The following is a 15,729-nucleotide window of genomic DNA, read 5'->3' as shown; positions in this document are numbered from 1 at the left end:
TTCATTTAAAAAAAAAAAGTCAATTTGCAAAAACCCAAGAAACGCATGAAAAAACCTCAAAATTCCCTAATGTTTTTAGAGTTAAATTTTAGGTTAGGTTAAAAATCCATCCCGGTTGACACGGCCTCCAATAGCACTCGACTTTGCTACGTTGCCACTACATTTCATGTTCGCATGCGAATGAAATTTCGAATGCTGTTCAAAAATGCACTTTTTAATTCGTGTGCGAATTTTGCCGCTCGACTTTATTCGCATTCGAAGATTTTCGCATGGTTTCAAAAATACGGCCACAGGACATGTATAAGTCACGAATGAGGTACGGAGTCAAAAGTGTTTTATAGTAAATATACGTCATGTGGACGTCTCTCTGTGATTTTCTATTTTTCTTACAGGATCTCAATCGATATGTGTATACGTCTAATTGTTGCTTTGCTGTATCGAGGTGATCTAAGATTAAGTGTTCATGTTTGCTGGCTGCTGTTACTTTTAGCACTTCAGTCAATTATTTATAAGGTATATTTTCTTCTTCGCAATTTCCTTGTTTTGCTTTCTATGTGTAAGTGTTGCATGACTGTAACTCTCTTGCGCGTCTTTTCTATTTTTCTCCAAGCTGTAGGCTTCGGGTAGCTTCGTAGTCTTTGGGTGACCCTGAAATTCCGGTTTACCTCTTGCTGCACAATATATATTTAGTTGGATATCGGCGTTAGGAGCAAGTCGCTTTAATTAGATTGTTTATTCCTTCACCTAGTATGTTAATATTGGAGCTGTACTGTACTTTCGGTAGAGACGGCCGTGCACATAGGTCTGTTCCACGGTATTCTATAGCAGTCTTTTAAATCGCTCCTCTAGACCTCCATCAGCGTCCGTCAGATCCTGCTCATCATTTGTAAGTATCTGATGTCCGTTACCTACGTTATGTTCGTGATTCACCTTCCTCTTGTAATGGCATGTCCAATCGTTTAATCTCATGTCTTACTTCCTCTTTTAGTTCATTCAATACTGGGATGAACAGAAAATTCCTTCTGATTATCGCTCTTTCTTAGTCCGATATGGCTAGACACCATTGCCTATTTATCTACTTCTTGTCCCTCTATAATAAGAAATCAGATGTTTCCACTCATAGGAAGGAGGTTATGGTAAAAGCGCTTTCGATTGTTGTTTGGCTTTCACTGCAGCAGGCCAAAAGTGAATTTGGTCTGGTTAACTAGTTCACCATTTTTTTTTCACCGGTTTTCGTTAGGATTAAGGTCTTGTTTATTACCTGCATTGTTGGTGGGTAAAATGGCGTAAGGTCCGTTCAAATCCCCGATTTCGCTACTGTCGGTGTTGATTTCCAAATCGGCCTCAGACAGAGGCGTCGAGCTGTTGTTTTCCTCTTGTCCTCCGATAGAAACGGCAACAGAGCTCAGGCTCATTTGCTGAACGTTTTGCGTTGCCGTCATTGTCGTCGCCTCGTTGTGTTCCATGATTTTTGTTGTTTACCCCGTTTTCTTCGCCCTCAGGGGTCACCACCGGGTCGGTGTCTCATAGGGAAAAAGCGCCCAAGAGCCTCCAGGAGCTCCGCCCTACAATCGCCCGCCAACTTTTCCTGGTTTTTCTCTACTTTCGCTAAGGAAAATCGCGACGTTTTCGAAAATGTTAGTCTCTAGGCCACTACTTCTTTCGCTTCTCCCTCGCCGCTTTTCCTTATTCGACACCACATCGTTCTTTCCTCAAGAATATTTTCATTTGCTGACGACACCTCCGTCTTATGACATTAGCTGTCACACACGTTGACAATATGTCGTTACCATGGTTGAGCTGCTGGAAGTCCTGCTTCAACCCTTTCCACAATCGCCATATTGAAAGTGAAAACTGCCACGCCCCTTTTTGGTGACAAGTTGTCAATGCTAGATGCGTAATTTTTGGGAACCTCTCTCCCTTTAACACTTCTCCTGTCAATTTCTGATTGAAGATGACGCACATCAACCATTTTCAAATCTGTCATTAATACAATTCTCAATTTTTCTTGTTCAGGCAGATGATTCAGGTGGAGATATGATGATAAAAATTCTTCTAGCATTTGTCTTTGATAAACTGTGCAGTCCGTCTGCAAATTTGTAGTAATATATTACATTCGGCCTGTTTGTCAATTTCGCCTGGGCCAGTCAATAGTTGTGCAGAAGGTCGAAACGCAGAAGCTCGTTGATTTTCTTGGTTATTATTGTCTCTTATATTTCTTTTAATATCTCTTAAGTTCGGCTGTAGAGGTTCTTCCCGAGACCTTCGCCGTTTTGTTACGGTTGGGTTGCTCCCTGCCACGCCCTCCACCAACATTGGACGTGCCCTGGAGATCACCAGGAATCATTTGCTTCGTAAGTTCAAACTACGTCTCATTTTATAACGAAAATGGTTGCAAAAAATTGGTAAAAATGATTTTCACAAAATTTGAAAAAAGAAGTAAATAGAAATTAAATAGAAATTAGCTCGTCTACTATCACGCAAGAATACAAGTACAATTCAAAACCCTATATGACATTTTATAGAATTTCAGACGAATCAGCTGCCAGACATTTTTTATTCTATAGCGTAAGTTTTCTAGTATTTAAAGTTCTTACTCTGGTACCAGGATAACACTCACAAACGGTCATATCAATTTTAACTTATAAAAAAAAATATTTACAGGTGATCATGGCCAAGAGTTTAATATTTAGAGGGCTCAGAAGTCAATTAGTGCAAGACAGAGTTTGTTATTACAGATCTGTCTTAAAAATCAAAGTTTCTAGTAAATCAAACGCCTTATCATCTACGCTCATGCTTCATAATAAAGCTAGTAGATGGAATCAAAATGTCTGATTTCTTTTTTCTTTCCTTCCAATTTTTTAATGTTAAGGTCTCTAGTATTTACTAAATAGTACATGGGGTACCTGCTCATAAAGACATTTGAAAACATTTGCTCCCTACTTATGTATTAATACAGGATGTTCCCTTTCAAATGGTCAAAAATGCTATATACAGAGTATATACAGGAGCGATAAAGAAGAAGTTTAAGATAGGACACCGATGGTCGGAAGAGCGTCAAAATACAGGGTGTTGACATTTTTTTCAAAAGTCGATTTTGGCATTTTTTTCAAAAGTTGAAGGAAACTTTTAGGTTTTAAATGATAGGTAGTGAGGCAATTTTTTGAGGAATTGCAAGTAATTTGGCTTGTTCAGGGACGGACTTGCAGCACATGCACGTTAAATTTTTTATAAAAGGTACTCCACGGTTAAAAAAAAAATCCAATATTTTGTTTATTTCTAACAAAACACAGCCCTTGCATTTTTGCATTTTTTTTAAAATTTACAAAACACCCTGTATTTTGGAAACTGGGTACTTCCGACCATTGATGTTCAATCTCAAACTACTTTTTTATGGCTCTTACATATACTGTAGCAATTTCGACCATTTGAAAGGAGACACCCTATATATTAATTAATATATATTTAGTGTATATGTGTATATCGAGTGGAGAAAGCAGTTGAAAGCAAGATTTATCAAGTAAACAATATTTTTATTTACGTAATGGCTTAAACTTTATTCTGTATTCTTGTGTGAAAATATCTGAACGGCTGCAATTCTATAGGGTACATTGTTCAACCAAGAAAATGCTATGCTAAGTTATACAAATATTGTACTTAATTTGTTAGGTGAAACTATAAATAAGTAAAACTTGATTTGGCCTTTGAATGCAATTAAAAAATATTCTAGTCAGAAAGTTTAAGTCATCTGGACGCGTTAACTTATCATTGCAGTTTTAATAATCACCTTAGAATAATAATTTTGCTTTGCTATAACTGCAATCAATCAATCAATCAATCAATGCTTTATTATCATAAAATTTAAAATTTTGTCGACAAAGCTATTATTTAAATAAATCATACAAACAAAATATATACAAAGACAAAACAAAAAATACAAATACATAAAAATAAAAAATACAACAAAACATACAAAAAACTTAACAATTTTATAAATTGTTTGAGGTCACATTTCCTTAAAATCTATAAAATATATATACATACATTCACTTGTATACAAAGTCGGCAAAAAAAGCAGTTTTTTACAAAAACATTATTAGCAAACTACTAATTTGTTTACATAATATACGAATATTATTTATGTACATTATCATAACAACATAAACAAATTTACCAGTGTTTAGGAAGCGCGTGCTTAAAATTACATAACATTAATTATTAAAAAAAGTCGTTTACTGTGTATAAGGCTCTCTCCAGCAAGTATGATTTCAGAGCTTTCCGAAATTTGGAAAAAGTTGTTATTGATTTGATTTCAAAGGGAGATGATTGTGCATTTTTTTTGCATTGTAAAGTGTGGATCTGAACTAGTTCTGATCGTGGGGTTGGTAGATAAAGATCGTACTCTGCGTTTCTAAGAGAATAATTGTGAGATGGCCTTTCTGACATATCTGATAAGTGCTTGCGGATTAGGCAGACGGCTTCAAATATAAATAAGGAAGGAAGAGTTAGTATTTAAATTTTTTTTAAATATTCCTGGCAGTGAGTTCTGTAATTTAGTCTTAATGAATAGCGTATAGCTCTCTTTTGTAGCTTAAATATGCGTTCAAATTGAGTCGCACCACACGTACCCCAAAACGGAAGGGCATATCGGAGGTGCGACTCAAACAGGGAATAATAAACTGTTATAGCCGTTGCCAAACTTAGCTCCCTGGATACTGATCTCAGAGCAAAACATGCAGAACTTAATTTTTTGGATAAGGAATCTATGTGGATATCCCATTTTAAAGAGTTGTCTACCATCAGTCCCAAGAACTTTACGGAATCAACGACCTCCATTCTGTTGTTATTAATTACAAAAGGTTGCAACGCACCGCTAAATGATAATACTCTAGTTTTTGAGACGTTAAGGCACAAGAGATTTGAATCGCACCACGATTTAATGGTGACTAGGTCACGAGATATGGTTCTACGAAGAGCCACCATATTTAAGTTGCTCCAAGAAAAACTAGTATCGTCCGCAAAGAGACAAATTTTACCATTTATGTCCAGATTAGCATTATCATTTATAAATAGAAGAAACAAAATAGGGCCTAGAACTGAGCCCTGAGGTACCCCGCATTCTATTGGCTTGCACGAAGACGTCATCGAATCAACCCTAACAAACTGATTCCTGTTATTCAGGTATGACATGAACCACTCGAGAGGTGTTCCTCTAATTCCATAGTGCTGCAATTTATTAATTACGATATTATGGTTTACACAATCGAAAGCTTTAGAGAAATCACAGAAAATTGTTGCTGTAGAGAGATGGCTGTATAGGCTGGAGTATATATTATTAAAGAGGAACAACATAGCGTCATTGGTGCACTTGTTACTCAAGAATCCGAACTGATGCGGAGTTATAATTTTATATTTAAGCAAAAAGGATAAAAGTCGTTTATTTACCAGTCTTTCAATAATCTTCGATAATGTTGGGAGAAGTGCAATTGGGCGGTAGTTCGAACATTGATCCTTCTCCCCTTTATGTAAAGGAATAATAATTACCGTCTTAAGGCAGCTTGGAAAGATTCCAAGACATAAGAGACATATTAATCAAGTTGGTAAGATGGTTTAAAGTGATATCCGGGAGATTTGAAAACATTTTGAGCGTTAGACCATCAGCCCCAGATGAAGATTTGTTTTTAATGTCTTTTATTGTGCTGCGTAGTTCTTCTAATGCTATGGGTGTAAGAAAGAAATTATGTAAATTCTCATTAGCGAGATATGAGAGAGGATCGTGGGAAGGAGTTACGGTATTCATGAGATTTTTGGCTACATTTATAAAGTAGTTGCTTAAGTTATCCGGTGAAGTGGGGATTGTGATAGATGGAGAAGCCTTATCCCTTAATTCATTAACAATAGACCAAGTCTCCTTACCAACATTTGCAGAAATCCTTTTATTGTAATAAAGGTCCTTGGCTGCGTTTATTGTTTTATGGTAAATTTTTTTGTACAACCTTTCGTAATCGTGGAAGAACACACTGTCTGAGAATTTTTTTAAGTGTGATAAGGAGCGTATATTTTTAGAAGACAAGCGTAAGCCTTTAGTAGACCATGGTTTTTTTTGTTTAATTTTCATGGGTCTAAGAGGAAATGAGTTGGATGCCAAATCAGACAGTGACTTTATAAATCGAGAAAACTCAGTGTTAACATCATTAGATAGGAAGTCCCAGTCCGTTCTTAGACATAGATTTTTGAAATTTAGGAAATTTTTTTCCCAAAGATACGGCACATTTTGCGCGGGACTCTTTTATTTTTGTGATTTAGAGAAAATTTAGTTAACACTGCTTCATGATCGGAGAAACCTGAGTTAAAGACAGTTGAATCAACGAGTTCCGGATCAAAGGTTGATACGACGTAGTCAATGATACTAGAGCTAGTTTTGGTTATTCTGGTTGGGGAGTTAATATGCATAACCATCCCAAATGAATCAAATATGGACTGAAGGGATTCCTTAGCAGCACACACACTGGAGAAGTCAATATTAAGATCGCCACACAAAATTAATTTGCTTATTAAGGGGAGGGATTCTAGCAAGCTTAATAATTTTTGGCAGAAAATTTGCACGTCCGCGTCAGGTGTTTTGTAAATATAAACTATATAAAGGTCAAAGGTATTATGATAGACGACTGCTAAAGCACGTTTCAGATCCAGAAATGACTGCTCCTTCTTTCGGAGTCATTGAATCAAAATTGGATAAAAAAGAATCAATTTAAAGTAATGAAACATATAACCGGAAAAATGTATCTCGACAAACATGAAGGCAGCCTTAAAATAGGAAAATCAATCCAGAAGGTCAAAAATTAGTTGCACATGAAATAACTTCAGAATTCCGGGAATAAACCGAAATCTATTTTTAATAAAGAAACTCTACAAGATGATTTTCCTTTTAATGAGTTTTATATTGCAAAACTTCGTGAAAGGCAAGACGACCTAATTTATGCAATATTGTTCAGGAACCCCTCTACCCAAATTGCAGACTCATTTTACAAGTTAAACTTCAAAAGTTGTTCAATATGATACCGGCGAGTAACGATTCTGATCATAGACTGATTTTTAATTGTGAAAAGTTTTTTTTAAATAAAGGAAAAGGGAAAAATCATTTCACTCTTTATTAAACCGTTTTATTTTAAAGTTTATCAGTATTTTATGTTTCAATAAAAATAGTTATTATTATCTTTCCCGAAATTTTTATTTTATTACAAGTTTTAAAAAAACTCGATTTTCTCATTTTCTGTATTTAGTCACTTATACTTATTAGCTCCTGAACCCTCCATTTATTAAAATGCCAGGTTTTATCTTCAGGTCCCTAAAAGAGTTCATCCATAGACATTGCGCTGTTGTGAAATCTACTTTAGAGTAATCCTCCTAGTTTTGAATCTTACACAACATAAAACTCATATGAATACGGCTAAGTGCATTGAAAAGAAAGATAAAGCCTAATATTATTTATTAACTCTCTCTTCATTATAATATTGCATCTTTGAATACTGAGTATGGTTAGCGATACGCCCCAAGAATATTGTTGTTAAGTTTTTGTCTAAGATCCATAGAGATAAGTTTTATTATGAATTTTCTCGTAAGTAAATTTGATAGATTAACGACCATCCAATCGGGAACATTAGTTCTCTACATCATCTAACTCGGCAGGCGACAAGGATAAAGAACTGTAAGTTTGTATGGGTTCAAAATGGTAATACATTTTTACGAAAAACTAAAAATTCTAAAATAATACATGTAGTATCTCCAATGCTCATGGCCTTGGAAAACTCAAGGGGTACTTTCCTATCTCAAATAATAATTTGGCAATTTTTTCCTGCCTTTATTTGTTTAAATGGCTCGTAATGTGATCTATCAAAATACACATTAAACTACAACAGCATAATACATATAGGAATAAATTAAATGCCTTAATAAAAAAAATAAATACTACGAAATACGAAACGGAAATATGAAATTAGCAATAAAACAAATGCATTTAGAGATGAGATTTTGGACTAAGCTATTAGTAGGCTAACTAGAAATTCAAAAATTGCAAATGTGGGAAATAATTTAATGAGTAAAACAACAATAAATAATGCTGGTAATTTTAGGTCAACGGCAATTTCTAAATCCAGGTTTTTGACATCGGTTTTAAGTAGTGGAGTACAAACAACAACATGTATTAAAAAAATTAAAGAACAATAAATCTCCAGGACACGATAATATAAAAAGTGAGTTAATCAAAAAAATGGCACCGATGTAGTAATTACCGATGACACGATGGCGGCACCAACATCCAAACTATATGTAAATCTTGATAATAAGCTGAAAACGTTAGACGTATTTATAGATCTTGCTAAAACGTTCGATATAGCTGACCATAATATTTTAATGGAGAAACTACAAAATATTGGCATATGAGGAATTGCATTTACTACTTAAGAACTACCTGTCAAAAAGAGCATAATACGTTAAGATAAATGATGCTATTAGTGAAGTGAAAGAACTGATTTACGATGTACCGCAAGATACAGTTCCCTGCTTTTCTGTATTTATATTACTGATTTGACAAAAATAGCGTGAGAGGAAGCAATTTTAGCTTTTGCTGATGACACAGCTATTTAATATGAATCTGATTGAAGGAACATGTCAAAAATTAAAATATTCAAAGAGATTGAAAAAGAATGTTTGCCTAGTTTGACAATAATCTATTAACAGTTAATTGTGATAAGACTAAGTACCTATCGTTTTTTTTTAAATTTAATATACATCTTCCTAACTACAAACTCATAAATATATAGTTAAATAGCTTAAATATAAATATATTTGTTACAGATCGTTTTAATTTCTTTAGAAATGATTGTAGATTCTAATTTAAAATGGGATGTTCAAATGGAACATCTAGTTCAAAAATTAAGAGGTCTAATATTCAAATTTTAAATTCTAGGTCTAATATTAACTTTTTCATAGGGACAGTATTGATATCTCCTATACTATAAAAGATACGAGAGCGGTTAAATTAGAAAAAAGTTGCGGCATTTTATTCTGATTAAAAAAGTGTATTTAGATTTTTTATGCGACGTTTCGTTTTTTAGATATTATCATCAACTTTTTTTTTTAAATACGGACCTGGATTTTTTATTTTATATTTAAAAACAATTTTTATTTTCCTTTTCAACAATGTATAACTTAAATGTCAGTTTTTAAGCTTTTTTCTTTAATACGGACCTGATTAGTATTTACAAAATTAAAATACCTTTTGAATGCATATTTGCCTATTTATCTTCAATATCAAACATAAAATTTTAAAACTACAGTGCCCTTTTTTTTGTGGGTAAGAAAAAGAAATTCGAAAATTTGGTATGGTTCTTTTAATTTACGAGTACTTGCTTTAGATTTAGAAGGGGAACAATAAATGTGTAAATAAAATAGAATTTTACACTTTTAATAAGAAATATTTTATTTACTTTACAAACAAATGACAAACGTGTATTAACCAAAAAAATAACAAAACAATACGATTTAACTGAAGAAACAACATTCTCTTTACATACATTAGGCAAGAAAAGCTGCTGTTTTTCTTGCTTATAAAGCAGTTTTTTAGTTCTGAGAACAAATTAAGCAGTTTTTTACAAATAACATTTACACTATTTACAAAAAAATTTTGAAGTGACCCCCATTATGTTCAATGCATTTTACGGTCCTTAATTCTAAATTCTCTATTGAGCGGGTTAAGTATTCGGGCTTTAAATCTCTAAATGCAGCAGTGACCCGATGTGTTAACACCTCCATATTATTTATTTCACTGTTATTGACTTTATTTTTTAAAAATCCCCATAAGAAGTAATGCAGAGGATTAAGGCATGGGGAACGAGGAGGCCACCTTACAGGACCGTAGTATTACCCAGCAATTAGGGAAATTTGTGTCGAGAAAATCTTGGGCAACAGCGGAATTGTGAGCGGCACAGCCATCCTGCATAAACCACCGAATACTTCTTAATGTTTCTAATGGAATTTCATCCATAACTTCTCGTTTTCCATCAATAATTTTGGGACCTATTAGCCTATTATCAATGATTCCGCACCACATATTAAGACTAAATCGATTTTTAGGCTTAGTTTCTTCTACTAAATGTGGGTTGTTTTGCGCATAGAAATGCTTATTTTTTCGGTTAAACATGTCACTATTAGTGAATGTAGTTTCGTCGGTCCATAAAATGGTCGTAGAGAACATCGGGTCTGCATTTAACATCTCTTGATACCAACGGCAGAAAACAAGCCTGCGTTCTGAATCACCTGGATGCAGTTTCTGAACGGGTTGGAACTTGTAGTCATGATACCTATTTCTTTAAATTCCTATTTTTTTCTGTTTCTTTAAAATTTTTCCGACCACTGAAGGATGTATCCCACAACAGAACCTATAATTCTTAATGAAGACTCCGGATAAAGATGAATTTGAGCTAAAACATTAACATCGTTGTGTGTACTCTTGGCACGGTATTTTCCGCGTTTTTTTGATACACATCCAAATTCGGTGAAGTTTCTTGAAACCAAATAAAAAGTTTTTCGCGCTGGAGCAGTTCTGTTTGGATATAATCTACCATATTCCCTTACTGCATTATCAACCTTTCGATAACATCTTATAAAAACATCGTACATGTCCTTTTTTTAACTATCACTATACCGTACCATTTTACAACTTGTATTTATTTTGTTAATATTGAACTAGGAAATTGCTAAGGAAACAACCAAAGCTTTTAAACTAATTTAAGAAACTAACTTACGGCAAAACGTTAAAATATCAAAGTAATATTTTAATAATTTTGTTGTAATTAATAATAATAATTGTTGTCGTAGCTACGACATATTTTTGTTTTCATGGCCTACCTAAATAAGTCACAGCCGTAATAAATCTGACATTGTTATAAAGTTTGAACCATTCGGCAAGCACGGTTCCATTTTCATTAAAGGTGGCTCTCCATGCAGCTTTGAAAATAGATTTTCGTTATCGAATATTAATATCGAACAAATCACATATCGTAATTTTTTTCCTAACCACATAAAAAAATATCAGCCGCAATTGATGTTAGTGAATAATATTAGCAGCTAACCCAACTCAACCCAAATCTGCCGTATTTTAATTTTGTAAATACAAATCAGGTCCGTATTAAAGAAAAAAGCTTGAAAACTGCTATTTTTATACCGAAACGTCGAGACAGACATTTAAGTTATACATTGTTGAAAAGGAAAATAAAAATTCTTTTTAAATATAAAATAAAAAATCCAGGTCTGTATTTAAAAAAAAAAGTTGATGATGATATCTAAAAAATGAAACGTCGCATAAAAAATCTAAATACACTTTTTTAATCAGAATAAAATGCCGCAACTTTTTTCTAATTTAACCGCCCTCGAATCTTTTATAGTATAGGAGATAGCAATACTGTCCCTATGAAAAAGGAGACACCCTGTATGCAAGGAAAATACTCACTCTGTTGTCATCAAAAATAAAAATATGACAGACTATGATCTCGTGAATCACAGAGATAACACACGAAATAACCGAAGTAACTTATTAATTAAAACAAATCGGGCATATAAAGCTATATATCAAAAATATTTTAACCATAGAGGACCTAGACTTTAACACCATTCCGGAAGAACTAAAAGAATGGAATAAGTATTTAGAAAAGAAGTTCATAAATGGGTCTTGAAAAGTAGAGAAATTTGCAATTGGATTAGATTTATGAATATATCGTCCTGAATGATCTGTATTTTGCTGTGAGTGTGCGAATCAAATCTGTATTATACTTATTATGCGGTTTTCTTTACATTAATACATAAGAAATATATTTACTGTTGTCTCGGAGGATTATAAATATGTATTTTGGAAAATAATAATTTTTACCATAAAAGCTGAAATGTATGCAATTTTAATGAAATTTTCATCATCTTCTAAATGGGTATCCGTTATATACTTGCTCCAGGTGACAGCCTGAGCCATATACTTGCCAATGCCATTTTAAAGAATATTGATCAAAAGATATTGTACGCAAAATTAGTTTGCACTTAGAGTTAAGCTCAAAATCGGTAATAATTATTGTAATATTGCATATTGTCTGTCTATCTATGTGTAAAGTGGTAAACATTGGTAAAGTACTAAAATCTAATTTTCGAACTTCCAATGTCTTTGTTTTAAATTTAGCACTGCTGCTTCTTGCGCAAAATCTTTGCTTATGCCCAATGTATGTTGTGACCATTGGACCAAGCGTGTTCTACTATTCCTGACCTGAAAACCTCTCCTGGTCGGGTCCCCTTGCGACGTCCATTTATATTTTGACTTCCAGTGGTCACTTTGTCTCACCTATGTTAACATCTCCACATTCATGGAGGATTTAGTATACTGCCCTCCATAAGCTAATGGGCGTATCTGCAAAAAGTGTTTTGAGATAATGAAGGTTTTGTATTTTTTAACGTGCCACCTATTAAGATAAACTTCACTAAAATGAAAGATATGGAGTTTATAGTAATTTTTTTTTTTAAATCAGTGGCATTAATAAAAATTGCAACTTGTTTTTAGATGTTGAGTTATGGCAGTTACGCCTATCCTTAGTATCGTTTTACCATTTGCTGATTAAATTAAAAGATGTCTGAACTATGAAATTTAATACATATAAAATAATGCTTGAATATTTTTATCAACTTATAAAAAGTGATTAAGTAATAAAAATACATTCGTTAAAATACAGTTTTATTGCCTCAAATTCAAAAAAATCTTACAAGATTCCAAATGATTCAACAAAAAAACTCATATGTCTTCGTCTTCTTCTACCAGTTCAGGTCCAAGTTTAGTCAAAATAGAACTTTTTTTTTCAGCTGGTATGCCCCTGTTTGTATTTCTAGGCAAAATCTCTGGAAATCCTTTTTTTTGCACTTTGGCGTTTAGAAAATTTAACTCGACAAAATCGTCACAAAAGCTATATTTGTAAGTCAAAGTAAACTCCCCTCGTGAAAACTGGATGTGCACCATTTTATTTAGGTATGGTCGACTTGGTTTAATATTTTTAATTTTATATTGAGAGCTGTGGTCTAAGCAATTGTAGAAATTATTATGTTGCATATTTATTACTAAAACTTTACCACGGTTTGCATTTTGTACACAGTCTTCAAAATCAGGAAAATCATAAACTTTTCATGGGACATCTCAACCTGGTGGTGGAATGAATCCGCCGACATGAAAGTGTGACCGGGCTCAAAATATTTAATTTCCAGTTTTTTAAGGCTAATTTCATCTGAATTTACTATGCTGACAAAAAATGATAAAAGTGCCCAATTTTTATTTTGTGCTGAGCAATTATCAAGCCACAGAATTATATGTTTGTCATCCCTATGTCGTAAAAAAAATGAATAAAATGTGCTAATGATATCACTTTTTGAGCGTCCGGCTACACCTTCATGCCAAATAACTGCTATGGGCTTCCTGTTCTTTTGTTTAGTCCCCACTGGTACAAAAGATTCATTGAATGCTATGATTCTCCCCATAAATATTACTTCCTTCAAGGATTCATATCTTGGAAGCATGATTACCTAAAATACAAAAGTTAACTTAATTAACAAATTTTTTAGATATCAAACTTTATACCTTTTGCAAATCAGCAGAATATATGGCTGTTCCACTAGTACCATTCTTATCATTTTCGTAACATTTTCGTGACTCTGTAGCGTTTTTCTTATGAATCGTATATTCTTTGCAAACAGAACAATTAGGTTCAGGTTCATCCCTCTTATGTTGTGAGTCTTTTTCATGCAAGAAATACTTCTCACAAATAAAACATTCTTCGTGTCCCAACTTCAGAAAAGATATATTCATTGATTGTAGTGTTTTTCTATATAACTCGTAGGAACATACAATATTTAGTTCTTTTATTTTAAAATTATTGTACATCATCCGAATATTGAGATCTGTAGGTAAATATTTTCGGTTGGGAGCATGCACCCTGCGATAGTGTGATATGGAAGGCTCAAAGGAATTAATATGATTTATTATGGACGTTCTGTCTATTTTGTTTGTAGCTGAATGACTGCCACGACGATCCGAAGTTGCTTGCAAAGAACCATTAGGAGTAATTTTAAGCACAGTACGTAAACATTTATCCACTTTGTTGTTGAAACCCATAGTGGCTAAAAAGAAAGTTTTGCAAACTTCTTGGTTAATACCCCCATCATCTGGACAAACATAAGTCACAGTAAAGTTTCTGCGTGAATTTAAACCAGCAGTACGTCTTTTTACAGGTACTTTTTTTTGTTTTAGAGTACATATAGTTTTTTCGTTCTTGTGGTGTCATTGCCCAAAACTCTTGGTTAATTTGTACTCGCCTTTCATCTGAAATTTTACTAATACATTTTTTTTTGCATATTGCAGAACAAGGTTGTTTGACGCGATGCTTATTTTTTTAATTTTCCAATTTAAGAAGATTCCTTTCTCTAAGTGGGATCTTATATTTTCTTCCCTTTCCTTTTGTCCCGCGTGTCGTAAAATGTTCATCGACGTGAGTTAGTAGCTTTTCCATGATAAATTTTACTGATTCCTCAATCGTCTCATTACCATCATCTTTCTCTGCAAAAATTTTATTTGTTGGGCTTTCCAACATATTTTCGTCCGATTCACTTGATTCCATATCTGAACTAGAAACATGATAATCCGGATCATTTGCCTCAGTCTCACTACGATTTGTTTTTGAGCAACTTGCTAAAGATCGATAAACTTCCCTTTGCTCTTTAAGCTGTTTGTTTAATTCGGTTGTTAAAGCCAAAATTTTTTTTGTTCTGGAACTTGGTTCGTTCATCTTAATAAATAATATACCTACAACCAAAAATGTATTTTAAGAAACAAGGCAGATGCATCTCCAAGCATTATAATTTAATTCCATTCGATTAAATGTTATTATTATTATTATTATTATTATTATTATAATAATTATTATTATACTAATAATAATAATTCTGCCATTATAAAAAAAAATATTACAATCGATTTAAAATAAAAAAAAAACTACCGACGGCACTGGGCACAACTTTAAAATCATAAAATTACATTTATATTTTTGTACTACAATAAATACTAAAATCCCTCTTAGAAAAAGAAACTGAATTATTTCCAGCAATAAAGAATATTCCACTTACCAGTATATTATTTGTATCGAGTAATAACATATTATAATCCAATAATACTTTGCATCAGCCAAGAACCAACTCAATTAACGCCACCAAAATGATTTGACTGTGACAGACGTAAACAACAGCCTTACTGACAGCCGTTAATAGTAACACATTTAATACTTTATAGTATCAGAGGCGGAGCATTTATGCCACATTTAAAGTATTTGCATTTTCGTAACTACAAAAGGGTTGCTAAATGCTACGCTAAAAGGGCGAATGTGACAAAATGCATGTAGATATGCCCTTTTAGCGTAAAAATTGTTGGACCATTTGGCATAGTAGTATGTGTGTGTATTGCAGATAGCTAATATTTTATTAGGATTTTTAAGTTAGATGGACAGCAGATACGCCTTTTAGCATTACAAATAAGGTGATATATATTATGGGCTATCCAACAAGCCTTTAACCCAATTTTCGATAAAATGTCAGATACGCCCTTTACGTTAAGCAGGGCAGTATACGCAGTTCTTGGTATCTAATAGACATTCTGGT

At 33.2% G+C, this 15,729-nt stretch overlaps 2 protein-coding genes across 3 annotated transcripts in view; both read right to left on the bottom strand.

Moving 5' to 3' along the window:
- The window catches only part of LOC126744590 (meiosis-specific with OB domain-containing protein), a 56,371-nt gene that overhangs the window by 9,018 nt on the left and 31,624 nt on the right, over positions 1–15,729 (bottom strand). The gene's annotated exons all lie outside the window — the stretch shown is intronic.
- On the bottom strand, positions 12,753–15,429 carry LOC126744593 (uncharacterized). Its single transcript, XM_050452096.1, has 3 exons — positions 15,202–15,429; positions 13,661–14,881; positions 12,753–13,605 (listed from the first exon to the last, which is right to left on the bottom strand). Exons 2-3 carry the CDS (start codon positions 14,192–14,194, stop codon positions 13,147–13,149), a joined length of 993 nt encoding a protein of 330 aa, XP_050308053.1. The 5' UTR covers positions 14,195–14,881; positions 15,202–15,429; the 3' UTR covers positions 12,753–13,146.

This window comes from Anthonomus grandis, chromosome 14, assembly GCF_022605725.1.
Source record: "Anthonomus grandis grandis chromosome 14, icAntGran1.3, whole genome shotgun sequence".
Classification (NCBI taxonomy): domain Eukaryota; kingdom Metazoa; phylum Arthropoda; class Insecta; order Coleoptera; family Curculionidae; genus Anthonomus; species Anthonomus grandis.
Note: the sequence above shows the minus strand (reverse complement) of the source record. Positions and strands in the feature narration are given on the sequence as shown.